General features: G+C 37.6%; 1 protein-coding gene across 2 annotated transcripts in view; it reads left to right on the top strand.

Moving 5' to 3' along the window:
- The window catches only part of CRTC3 (CREB regulated transcription coactivator 3), an 87,390-nt gene that overhangs the window by 55,554 nt on the left and 18,210 nt on the right, over positions 1-13,626 (top strand). For both annotated transcript variants that reach the window (XM_016427921.2, XM_003339890.4), the window contains 4 exons: positions 548-610; positions 1,465-1,565; positions 9,227-9,262; positions 11,473-11,558. In XM_016427921.2, coding sequence (XP_016283407.2) covers positions 548-610; positions 1,465-1,565; positions 9,227-9,262; positions 11,473-11,558 — 286 coding nt within the window. The remainder of the gene's footprint in view (positions 1-547; positions 611-1,464; positions 1,566-9,226; positions 9,263-11,472; positions 11,559-13,626) is intronic.

Here is a 13,626-nt window from a genome sequence, read left to right as displayed (position 1 = left end):
TAGAACTCCCTACAAATCATTAGTGTAAAGAGATTGGGAGCTGCAGACTTAAAATCATATCCTATGAGGTACAAGCAGATCATTATTATTTTTAACTCCATTGAAAGGGGGAAAGCCAAGTATTCTTCCCCAGAGAGTACAACAAGCATAACAAATTTGAGAGGCCCTAAAAAGGCACTAACAGCTGCTCTGAGTTGCCTCAGCATGGGGCTTGCAGGACAGGTTCAACCTAGGGCTCTCTGTGATACATTTCATTGGTCAGTCAGCAAGCAGCACTAGGAGTGAGGCAGGCATTGGGCCAGATGCCAAGGGTACAGATACAAAGGGAGATAATTCAGGCCTTGAGGGGCTCACATTGCTTTGTAAAGGTAAGTTTATATCAAGTGAAGATATTTTATGCCTTCCAACTGAATTTATCCTTTCTGCTAAACTGGAGAGCTATTAGAATTCTACGGCTCTAACATCCTCCGTTATCCAGACTGTTTCCTATGACTCTCTTGTGTGACTGAATATCTCTTCAACTTTTTGCTTCTTTTAATTTTCAAAGGCAGCAGCCTCCTTGGAAGGAAGAGAAGCAGCCTGGATTCAGGCTGACATCTGCACTTAACAGGTAAAGTACTTCTTTCCCACTCAGTCTTTGTTACAGGAAAATGACTCAGAAAGGAGAAGCTAACTCAGATCAGCTATCTTTAGAGATGATCTATATGCTAAAATATCCTTTTACTCCTGTTACTTAAGGTTTTTACATCTCTCATGAATACTACTATTCACTTATTTGACTGATAGGGCAAAAGATGTCAGATTTGTACCTATGAGTCTCAGCTTGAATGGCCCAAAGACAAAAGCAGGGCCTGATGGTATGAGTCAGTGTGAGCCTATAGCCTTGACTATCCTGGAGAGATGAATTTAGAACAAAGTTCAAGCTTCCAGGAATCTCAAGGTCAAGGCAATACATGACAGACCTGAACTTTTAATGCTCTTCTGCATAGATATTTTCAAATGAGGAAAACCTAGTGCTATGGGCAGAATTGTGAGTCCTTTATGGGTTGAAGAAGACTGGGAAGGAGTCATTGTGTGAGGCCTTCTGTTGGCAAGATTTATGAAGCAACCAGGTACCTTTGTGAATTCCTTCTCAGAGAAGGAGGCAGTCTTATCTTGGCTTTCCAGTCACTAAAACTCAATTTGAAGAACTGGAGAGCATATATGATCCTCCTTTTAAACATTTGGGGGTCTCATAGAAGGGGGGTTGTGTTTTAAGGCAGTGGATCAATCATAGAGAATGAAGCTTCCTATAATGTATAAAAATAGAAAGAAATGAAACTTTAATTCTTTTGCTTCTAATTTCTTTTTTACACTTAGTGGTGAATGCTGCTTACTTACTCCAGAGATAGCAAGTCCATGTTGCCCAAGGATTTTTCATTCTAAAACTCACAATCAATCTTTCCCTCTACCCTGCTCTCTTAGAACCAATTCGGATTCTGCTCTTCATACCAGTGCCTTAAGCACCAAGCCACAGGACCCCTATGGAGAAGGAGACCAGTCATCTTGGCCTTCCCAGTGCATGGGTAAGATTGGGCACCAGTAATAGCAATGTCCTCTTTTTTGCTCCATTGGATTTGAGAATGGTTCTATTTAGGCACTTGCTGAGTAGTGACTTATATACATGCTATGAATGACACCAGGAAGAATTATAAAGGAGCTTATAACCTATAATAGATCCAAATGATGTGTAATTTTGGAATTCTGATGATTAGTAGATTGACTTACATACCTAAAATGAGGAAAATAATAACCTTTAGGACTTTTAGGTCTGAATTGAAATAGGGAAAAAAAATCTTCCAACGGTGAGTTAATTCTTCTGTCTCTGCTTTTAGAATTCAAAGTTCTAACTAGTTCTCACAATGACTCCTTCTGGTATGGATTAATTTTTTTTTTAAAAAGAATTTTCTGAGTGTTTGCTATGTGCTGAGTATTATACTAAGTGCTGGGGACATAAGTACAAAAAAACAAGACATTCCAGGCCCACAAGGAGCTTGCACTCCAACTGGAAGAGACAGCTATGTGTGGCAAAAGAATGTTTAACTGAAGGGCAGATGGCGAGGTCTAGAGTTTTAGGGATCAGCAGGGCATATAGAAAGGCCTGAACTTTCTCCATCTCATTCAAACTTAAGAGCACTTTGCAGCTCAGGTAAGGAAGGGAGCAAGGGTGCAGAGTGCATGCCCCTGGGCGTGGTATTCTTCCTACCTGGCCATCCTAGATGAGTTTTAGAATATCCCAGGCAAGAGGAATAAGGCACTCATTCCATGTTGTGGCAGCTCTCTCTGCTCAGCCATCAGTAGGCCTTCCATGAGCATTAACTGAATAAATGAGTGAGTAAAGGAATATGTCTAATTGTAATAAGCTTAACAAACTAATTTATACTTCCCTTAATGATAGCTCTTTCAAAGTGTTATGGGTCTTATAGAATTTAGGCATACTACAGAGAGGTTTGTTTCCACAAATATAAATCCATGAAGGCAAAGTTTGGTTGATTGAATTGAGTTTCTAAAAGAGGCTTTGTGGAATGCTGAGGGGGCTGGGAGACTCAGATGGACGGCCATGACAAACAGATAGGAGGAAGTAGATGTTGAAGGGGACTTGGGGGCTAGAATCAAAAACAGAAGAGAGAATATTGAATGTCATCAAGGGGATGTAGAATTAGTCATAGCTTACTTAGACTTGGCTGAACCTTCTGACATAGATTGATAGTGCCCTGGAAGCCAGAAAAAGGATTTTGATTTCTGTTCTAACTAGTTCTAATAGCTCTTTTTTATCTGATACAAACAAATTTCGGTTTTTCTAAAAGGAGTGAAGGATAAGTGAGCATGGTGAAGGTAAGAAATTTCAATAAGTAGGAAGAAATAAGAATCACAGAGGCATAGAAGAATCCAGACATTAAACTGATTGGACTGATCAATGCAAGATTACAAGAGAGTGATTTAAGCAGGTCTACTTTATTTTCCCTTAAATCATCAATTAGAAGTTGTTGGGTTCCTAAATTTGCAAGTGCTAAAAGGTAGTCTTATCATAAGTATAGTCACAGCTGGCTTGCTGCTTTTCTGCATGAAGTAATATTTCCTTGCAGTTAAACCATAAATCAAAAATGTATCCAAATATGGATTTGTGTTTACATGGGAAAGCTATTTGTATTTTTAAAATTCAAGTCTCCAAGGATGAGAATTATTTCAGGAGTCTTAGATTTGCTGGTGGATGCTATTTTAAACATTTCGTGTATTTTTCTCCCTCTACATCATTAAAGCTTTTCATTTTCCTTCCTTTGGAATTTAAAAATATCAACTAGCTTTGGAAAAAAGGTATTTCTAATCATAGATTTTACCAAATAAGGTAAAAATGAAAAAAATGATGGGAAAGTATAACATACCTAGGATTAAGCATTCTAGTAGGGTGATTATAGCTGTTCTTCCCTGGGAATTTTTACTGGATATAGCAATTGCACCCTTGGGTTCCCTCTAATTTTCTTAGTTGTAAACAAATAGCTATGCTACATGAGCTATAAACTATGTAAATAAAGTATAAGTGAACTTAAGTTAATCTGATACACATTTAATTAGAAGAATAATTATGATTGTACTCTGTGATAATGGCACATTAATAATAGGTTACAGAAATGACTATACTTAATATGTATAGTTTAATTTTAATTTTAGTTTTTATCTCTCTATCTCTCTCTTACACACACACATGAAATTTAGATCCAACTTTACAACAGTTACCCTTTGCCTTTAGTTGAGACTCCCAAAATTTTCCATCTGCTACCTGTCATGTCCCATAGAGAATGGAGGAAGTGGCTGGCCTAGAATTTGGGCAGATACCATATTCAGGGTTCTAGATAGCTAGTAATAGCCAGTGACACCCTACTTCCCACTTCTACCAGCTCTAAGGACCAAAGCAGTCTAGATTTAAATATTTTTCTAATAAGGAGAATGGGAGGGACTCTCATAGATTCCAAAAAGAACTCAAGTTGGTAGGATGTCTAAAATTCCCTTTAATGAATTACAAAATAGTGATCAGCTTAAAAATGCAAATAATGCCTGCAGAGAAATCATGGTGAGTGATAGTTATCATTAAATATTTATTAAGCACTTACTATGTGTCAAGCATAGTTCTAAGCCCTTGGTATACAAATACGAAAAAATAAAGACAGTCCCTGCCTTAAGGAGCTTACAATCCTGTGGGTAAATAACACACAAAGGGAGCTAAAAAATAGGAGAGGAAGTATCCACCTCAAGGACACGGTGGAGAAGTCCCATAGATAGTGCAGCCAGGTAAGCAATGAGGAGACATCAGAGCTGAGCTCTCTCCTTAAATGGCCTCATCTTCCTGTCAGAGTCAGGAGGTTGATGATGAAGTGGAGGCTTCCCAAGGCTGAAGAGATAATCCTGAGATTAAACTTCCTGGAGTATGGGGGAGAAGTCCTAATGCAGTCAGGTGAGGAATGGGGAAATCTCACTGTAATGTGAAAGCAACTGATAATATTTGAGATGATTTTTATAAAAACATGCTTAGTATAATCCCTAGTATATAAAGTAGATGCTATGTAAATGCTTATTCCTCACTTCCCTGATGTGCAGAGGGAGTACTAGGCATCAAAATGTGGAGAAGGGGCACCGTTACTAGGGGAACTAAATTATAATTTCCATGAATTTCATGTGTCTTAAAATGTGAGCAAATAGGATGAGATATAGGGAAAATGTAAAGTGCTATCCTCGGGTTACATCAGCTACATACACAAGTATACTATGTGAGAAGTTTGGCAAGACAATTATTGTTATGATAGTTAGCATTAATGTAGTACTTTCAGGTTTTCAAAAGCCCTCTATAAAGCTCTCATTTTATCCTCAGAACATATCCTCAGAACAATTACTAATTAGGATTTCCATTTCACAGATGAGGAATCTGAGGCAGAGAGAGGTTAAGTAATCAAGACTCAAACCAGTTGGTAGTAAAAGCTTAAGATGCAGAAACTCTGAGGTGATAATCAAGCAGCTCAAGTGGAGTACTCTCAAGGCAGATGGAGATAACATTAAGTGAATATGCTGTACTGGAAAGCTCCGGAATTCAAAAGGGAAGTCAGATGGGTGGCAGAGCAGTTGTTGCAGCCATTGGAGTGACCAGGGTCATGGGGGAGAACATGTAGTAAGAAGAGAGAAGAGGACCCAGAACAGTCCCGTTAGGAACACTCACATGAAGAAGTGAAAGGGGGATGGAGAGCCTGGAAAGGAGGCACAGAAGAGGGGTGGAGATAGGTTGGAAGAGCTCTAGGAAAGTGGGGTGTCTCTCTCTGAAGCCAGGGGAGTCAGGATCTGGTCAGCAGCATCACCAGCTAGTAAAAGGATGACGAAAAGTGGGGAATTAGCAGGAGTGATATTGGTCTAGAAGAAAGACTTTTTTTAGGAATAGGAAGACCCTGAGCAAGTTTGGAGGCATATAGGAAGAGGTCCAAAGTAGGGGAGTGATCAAAGCGACCTTAAAGAAATCACATGACTGCCTCAGCCAGAGCTAAAGCTATGGGGTGAATTCTTGGGCATGAGAAGTAATCACGTAAAGGCTGGAGAAGCACTTCTTGTGGCTATTGTAGAAAGGGTTCATGAATGAGAGACCAAGTTAAACAATCTCTCAGCTTCTTTCCAACTCAGAGATTCAATAATGTCAATTTGGTTTTCCTCATAGAACACAAATACTAAGCATGAAATAGGTGTAATAATTGATTTTTGAGTTAACCAAAGAAAATGAAACTGTCAGAAGAGTGTTTCAGGCATCCAAGAATCTCAGCAGAAAAGTTAATTAAGGTAATAAATGAATAAGTTAATAAATAATAAGATTGTTAAGGTAAAAGAACTTTTAGCAAGGTGATAAAAGCCAGAAGAAAATTTTTAGAGAAACACCACTTAAAATACATAAAATATTTTGGACTTTAACATATGAAGACAGAGGTGAATACACACATATGTTTTTATATAAAAGGAACTTCAAAACAGATTTGATGAGAATAAAGGAAGAAATGAACATTCAAAGGAATATCCCCTACACATTAATAGGCTAAATTAGGATAATATAAATGTCACTGCTTTACAGATTATGATGTGGATTCTGTGTAATACCAGTCAAAATAGTAATAACCCTTTTTTAGTATAGAATTAGATGCAAAGGCTTCCACTTTTAGAGCTATTCTATGGAGGTGTTATTTTTGAAGTTTATTGATAACTTTTATTTTTAGATCACAGTGCTTTCCATGTATCCTTCTCCTTTCTTCTTCCCAGTAATCTTCCATTGTAACAGATTTTAAAAAAATAATAACTACAATAATAAAAGTAACAACATTTTGATTATGTGTGAAATCATATGTATATTATTACACACCCCTATTCATTCACTTCTCTATGAAAGAAGAGAGATCTGTTTTCTCCTTTCTTCTGTGGGATCAAGCTTGATCATTATAATTACATAGCATTCATTATTGTTTCACTGTTCATTTATACTGTCAGTTGTGTATTTTGTTTTCATGGTTCTGCTGATTTCATTGTGCATTAATTCATATAGACCCTCTCATATTTATTGTTTCCTAAAGAGCATAGTAATATTTCTTTCATGTATCATTCATATCACAATTTGCTTGTTCTCCAGTTTGTGAATGTATATCTACGTTTTTCCCATTTTTTTGTTAACAAAAAAAAATTCTACTATAAGTATTTGGGTACATATGAAATTTTTATGTCAATCTTTGACCTCCTTTGGATATATGCCTAGAAGTGGTACATAAAGGGGATGGCCATTTTATTAACTTTTAATAGTATAATTCCAAATTGCTTTCCAGAATTATTGGATTTACTATTCCACTAGTAGCGTATGAGTGTGCTAACTTATTTCCATAGCCTTTTCAAAACAGACTGTTATTGACTTTTTAATAATGATTTTCAGCAATCTTACATATGAGTAGCCTGTAGGGCTTCTATTAATCTGTTTATTCCTATTCTATACTGTATCTATGAGTAAATGGCTCTTAGTCTTGGACATTTGTGTTATTTATCTCAATATTTTGGATAAATAGTGCCTGGCACATAGTAGGTGCCTAATAAATATTTGCCCATAGATTGATTGGCTATAAGAGCTATGAATTTTAGATTTACTACACCCTGCTTAGTCTTTAGAATTCTAGTAACCAGGAATGTATACACCCCCACTTAAGGATTAACTGTAGGGGAGGATGGCCTATAACCCGCATGTGCTAGCATGTGACAAATAAGAAACAACTGACTGACCCCCTGGGCTGTCCTAAACCAAGCTTAAGCCACCATTGGTACATGTGAGACACAGAAAGTGATGTAAAAAACTGCCTATATATTTCTCATCACTTCCTGTGAGCTGCTCTTTCTTGGCGGGGTTTGGAAGTGGAGTTTACTGGGAGGAACTCTGTTTTATGGTTTAGGTGAGGTGGTTTCCCTGAGTGACCTTGATGAGTGATAAGGCTGACTCCCCTTTTCCTTGACCTTCTGAAGGCACTATCTTCCGAGGAGGCCCCTCATCTTGGAGGAGGCCTCGTGGGTGGAAGCCGAGCTAGATTTTATCTCCTGAGAAGGCCCTTGGCTGAGGCCTTTGAATTCCCCCTGGCTTAGGCCAGGCTGGAGCAGATCTTCTACCCTTTCCCTCTTCTCCTTCTTAATTTCTTCCTTCTATTGTAATTAAACCACCATAAACCCCCAACTGACTTGAGTATTTCATTGGGATTGAATTTAAATTCCTGATGTCCACTAATATAATATATTTAGTCTTGACCCTAAAATTTTACCCCTAACAACCCTTTGCCAGAAATGTTTCAGGCAAAGATTTTTTCCCCCTCATTTGACAAGTTCTTTTCTTAGCTATATTGATTTTATTTGTGCACAAGTTTTCAATTTCAGGTCATTCAAAATTGTCTATTTTATCTTTTATGAGTGCCTCTTTTCCTCATTTGGTTTAATAATTCTCTTCATAGCCATGGTTATTAAGGATGCTGCTATCCCTTTTCCTCCTTTTTTATTAATGATAGAACATTTTACATTTATCAGATTACCATTTGGAACTTAACTATGGTAAATGGCATGAAATGCTGCTCTGAACTATTTTTTTGCTTTTATTCCCTTTCATTCCTTTTTAAAAAAAAGTTTCCCTTAGTTATTAGTTTTATGAATATTCAAAAGAAAAAGTCCTTTGCACAAAAGTGCTTCTTATGCTTCCATTTGTAATAGCAAGGAATTAAAAATGACGTGGGTGTGGGTGTGGATGTGGATGGGTGTGCCCAGCAATTGGAGAATAGCTTAGTAAATTCTGATTTATTGATGTGAATGTTCCTACATCATAAAATAATACAAATATTTAAAAATGGGAAAAACTTTCACAAAATAACACAGAGTTCAAAAAACAGTTGGAATAATGATATTGACTAGGACCATATGAAAACATTAAGAACACTTTATAAGTACACAACTGGAAAAGAGATAGAAGAAGGGAACATGGAACAAAATATTGGGTTGTTTTTTTAAACCCTTGACCTTCTGCCTTAGAATTAATGCTGTGTATTGGATCCAAGGCAGAAGGATGATAATGGCTAGGCAATGGGGGTGAAGTGATTTGCCCAGGGTCACACAGCTAGGAAGTATCTGAGGACAGATTTGAACCCAGGAACCCCTGTCTCTAGGCATGGCTCTCAATTCACTGAGCCTCCTAGCTGTCCTGTCAGTATTCTTATTTGTTAAATTCGAAAATCATTTTTAAGTGCCTATTATGTGCCAAGTAGATGAACTTCTTCATTTTTGTTTCTTTTTAAATTATTTGTATTTGTTGGCTTTTTCTTGTTTCTAATATAAAAATTTTTTGGTGTTCTAGTCTATACTTCAAAACTTCTAAGACCTCAACTCATAGACCTCTCAAATTTTAAGAAAAAATAGTTTAATTTGTAGCAAAATGTCACACTGAAACAGCTTTCAAGGATTTGAGAAACATCTATAATTAGATCCAAATAGCCATTTTTTAGTTTTTACCCAGAGTGTTAAAATGCTCAAAATCATTAATCTATTTGAGGCTCGAGTACCTTTAGTATAAGTAGTTAAAATTGAAGAAATTGCTAATATATGAATAAAGAAAAATATAAATCCTTTACAGTGTTGTTTCTCTTTTCTGTTCTATTAGGTTTCTGTGATGGTGAGAATGATGGATTTGGGGAAGGTATGACTGGTTAATTGCCTTTTCTTGCAACATTAGCTCAAAATGATGTATTGATCTTTATTTACCAATGCTAAGTAGAGCCCTCCCTCAGCCTGAGCCCCATTACTGTGTCTTTGTCTATTTCCAAAAAATACTTAGAATTTTGTTTGTGCCTAAACACTACTGAAACCAGTTCTTATCAGAATTCAAAAATTGAAATTTGCGATTAGGATGTATGTGTCTTGGGTTAACATTTGCACAATGATCCTCAGGCTTGCAAGTCCCTATTAATATTGGTCATTGATATTCTTTCCTTTGGTTTTATTCAAGGCTCTTCAGTTCAGTCAGGCAATAAGCATTGGTTAAGCACATACTCTTTGCCAGGTACTATATTAAGCATTGGGGTACAAAGGAAAATAAAATCTGCCCCCACCCTCAAGGAGTGGCTAGTCTAAGGGGAAGACAGCCTGCAAAGGAGCAATGCACAAATTAAATCTAGGCAGGACTAGTCAGAGATAGCATTAGAGGAAAGGCACCAACAGTGGGGGAAACTGCAAAACACTAGTGGCAGAAGATGAGACTTTTATCTGGGACTCAAAGGAAGCCATAAGACAAAGATTCCAGGCATAGAAGGAGAGCCAGTAAAAACACCCAAGGAACCTCAAGCAGGCCGGTGTCACTGGGTCAGAGAGCACACGAGGGAAAGTCTAGGGGGAAAAGGCCAGAAAGGTTAGAGGAGCCAGGCTACAAAAAGCTTTGGACACCAAATGGAGGATTTTATACTTGATCCTGGAGGCTATAGAAGCTCTTGGAGTTCATTGAATAGGGAATCAACAGGATCAGACCTCTGTTTTAAGAAAAAAATTGGTTTGTCAGCTGTGCAGAGGACGGAGTGGAGTGAAGAAAGACTAGAGACAGGGACACCAACCTGCAACCTGTTTTGGCATTTCTGGTGTGAAACAACTATGAGGCTTATCTAGGGTGGTGGCAGAGTCAGAGGAAGACTTCACCAATAGACTGGATGTGAGGAGTATAGGGTGGGAAGTAGATAATGAAGAGCTAAAGCTGAAACCTAGTTTATGAGCTTGGGGATTGAGAGGATAGTGGTACCCTGAGTGGAAATTAGGAAGAGGTGAGGACTTGAAAGGAAAGAAAAGTTCAGTTTTAGATATATTGCATTTAAGATGTCTATGGAGTATCCAGTTCAAGATAGCAAATAGGAGTTAGAATTAGGAGACTGGAAGTCAGATGAGAAGTTAGAGCTGAACAATTTGTTTTGAAAATTATCAGCACTGAGTTGATAAATGAATCCATAGGAACTGATGGGATCACCAAGTGAAATCGTATAGAAGGAGAAGAGAAGAGGGGTCCAAGACAGAGCCCTGAAGGACACAGCTTGGATGACAATAAAGCAGAAAACAAAACAAAACAAAAATAAAAAACAGAGTAGTGGTTAGGTAGGCAGGAGAGAATAGAACCACGGAAACTTTGAGAGAAGAACCTGTCAAAGAGAATAGTGACCAGTGCAGCAGAGATACTGAGAAAGATTGAGAGAAGATCATTCTGTTTGGCATTTAAGATATCATTAATAACTAGAGAGATGAGATGGAAAACCAGATGGTAGAGTTCTGTCTTTTATGCCAGAATACTTAGAATTTGTATGGATTTGTCTATTAACATATTCAAATCAGTGAATATTTATTGAGCACTTGCCTCATATAAGATATCATGCTAGATGTTGCCTTATCAAAGTTGACACCAGTGTTCAGGGGCCTTTATTCATAACAAAAAGACATGATTTGCATAAAATTTTAAAAAATTAAATTTTTAAAATTCAACACATAGTGGTTTCACATCTATTTATTATATGTAGTGCCCATAGACAAATTTTAAAACCTTGAGATCCAAGACTTTTAGAAGTAGGAAGAAATTGACTCTAAAATGATAGTTTACTTTAATACTCTTTAAAAGAAAGATATGTCATCTCATCATGTAGAGTTTGTCAGATGAAATTTCATTTCATGTTTAGAATTCTCCCATTGAAGTAAGAATTGAATTTTCCCTTGAAGTCTGACTCCAGAGCGTTTAATCCAGCTATTTGTTTCATAATTTGGTTCTTGCTCGCTGCCCCAGAGTGCCAGGTCCAGTCTGTGTAGGCAGTAGAACCATTAAAGCAGAGGTAGAACAGCTTCTCTTCTGGCCCAGCCAATGTTGTGTTTATGTTGTTTCAGCTATCCCTTTCCCTGGCCCTGTGAAAGAGGAAAATCTGCTCAATGTTCCTAAACCACTGCCGAAACAACTGTGGGAGGCCAAGAAGGTTGGTGAACCCTAGGCAACCAAGGAGGTGTACAGGAGACTTGTTGGTCTGTCAGGGATGTTTCAGAGAGCCAAGGACAAGTCAGCAAGAAGAGACCAGAGGACTTGTCGAGGGAATGATGTAGGAGAGAACGTCCAAGAGCTTTGAAATAAGAAAAAGGCCCTCTGATCCCAGATGGCCAGAGTATAGCCATCTCCTCAGGTTATGAGTGACTCAGGTACTCATGGGAGAGGCTCCCTGAACCTAGCCTAGCTAGTCATCAGTCTGTTACAATATAAGGCTGGCCTCAGGCAGAAAGACCTTGGGTTCAAATCCCACCTTTGATACAGCCTGGCTGTGTAATTATGGGAGGACATTTAGCTCTGCAGTGCCCCAGATCACTCTTCAGCTTGGGGGTTGCAGATCAGTAACTCATTAGCATTTATGAAAAAGTTGTCTCCTTGTAATTCTCCATGTTGACGGCATCAGGTCTGTTCAATTAAGTAAACATATCTAGAGGTGTCACATGGTCAGAATACTTTTGAAAGGAACCTGAGTATCTGAAGTCACAAATTCATCAGAAATTCTGGTTTAAAGATCAAGTAAATGACCAGAGTGCACTGGATATATTGATTGTTGGATTTCCATGAGTTTTTTTATCTGTTCTGGTCTTCAAACAGATTTGCCTCTCTGATAAAAATGACCTGGTTGATAACCTGCCTACCTCCAAAGATGATCTTGATTAGCTTTGGCAAAAGCTTCACAACATTTGCCTTTCTTTCTTCTTGTAACAACATCAGGGAAACCAATTTTGTTAACTTAAGAAGTAAATTTATAACCCTCTCTTCATTCCTTGGTTGTTCTAAAAATTGTAATTGCTTGCATTACCTGCATTCTTTTTACTTTTCCCTCTCCTTTTTCCTCCCTTCTACTTTGTCTGCCTATTAATCTTTGACATTATAGCATTTTAGAAATAGTAATGGTAAAAACATTTTTATAATATGAGAATTATTTATAGAGCACTCTTCCCTTTGGAGCAAAAGTACTCCAGAGTAAATCACCAAGTATTTCCTAAGAACCCCCAACACCATGTGCCAGATTAATCTATCCATTTTAGAGAATGCTAATCTTTTAGATGGGAGAACCACAAATCTTTCCACAGAACTGTAGGTTTCAGGTAGGTGATGATGTACACAATATCACTGCTATCAGGGAAAATAATGTGCCTGTTTCTCCCTGACTTCTTGCAGCACCAAGTAGTAATCCCTGTCTTGGGGAAAATGATTGGGGGACAGATTTGCCCATTTGGAATATCTTGAAGTTTTATGTAGATTTGTGTGTGATCTAAGTGTGGCTATTCTTTCCATTAATATAGATACTAATTCATCCCTGCCCTCTCATCCTGTGTAATTCTTGAATATTTTTTTTAATCTTCAAAAAAAAGATCTCAATGATAACCTGGAAGCCTTCTTCTAGTAATTTTTTTTAACTATTTCATGAATACCACTGAAATACTTGTGCTGCCCATCTATTATAATTCTTCACTCTCACTGTATGACTGTTCCATCTTTTCATATGGTCATACAAGTCCTTTATCCCACATTTTCATACAAGTTAATGATTTACTGTTGTCATTGGATCCATAATCTCATTGATGTGAATACTGCCATCAGGAATGTGGATCATAGCCTCTCACACTTTCTCATCCTATGTAGTCCTCGTCCTAATCTTCCCATAAGCAACCTCCCTAGGATCTAATTTACATGTGTGGCAGAAAGCAGAAGGTGCAACATCTTGAGTTTTTATTTCACTATTCTGTGCCATTCCCCCTAATCACTACCTAGTGGTCATTCTTTTATCAATGAGTCTCTCATATGAAAAGTGACTGCAGATACAGACTATTCCTGAACTCACACTTAACAGCCTTTCTGTCTTGGCAGAACCTGCCAATACCTTTAATCTTCTGGCTTGACCTTGGAAAATTAAAGATCATCTCAGTGCCTCAATTAAGCATCAGAAGAGATTTTCTTTGTATTCATTATGTCCGCTAAAATATTTTCAGCAATGAAAATTTTTAATGACTTTTTCT

This window comes from Monodelphis domestica, chromosome 1, assembly GCF_027887165.1.
Source record: "Monodelphis domestica isolate mMonDom1 chromosome 1, mMonDom1.pri, whole genome shotgun sequence".
NCBI lineage: Eukaryota > Metazoa > Chordata > Mammalia > Didelphimorphia > Didelphidae > Monodelphis > Monodelphis domestica.
Note: the sequence above shows the minus strand (reverse complement) of the source record. Positions and strands in the feature narration are given on the sequence as shown.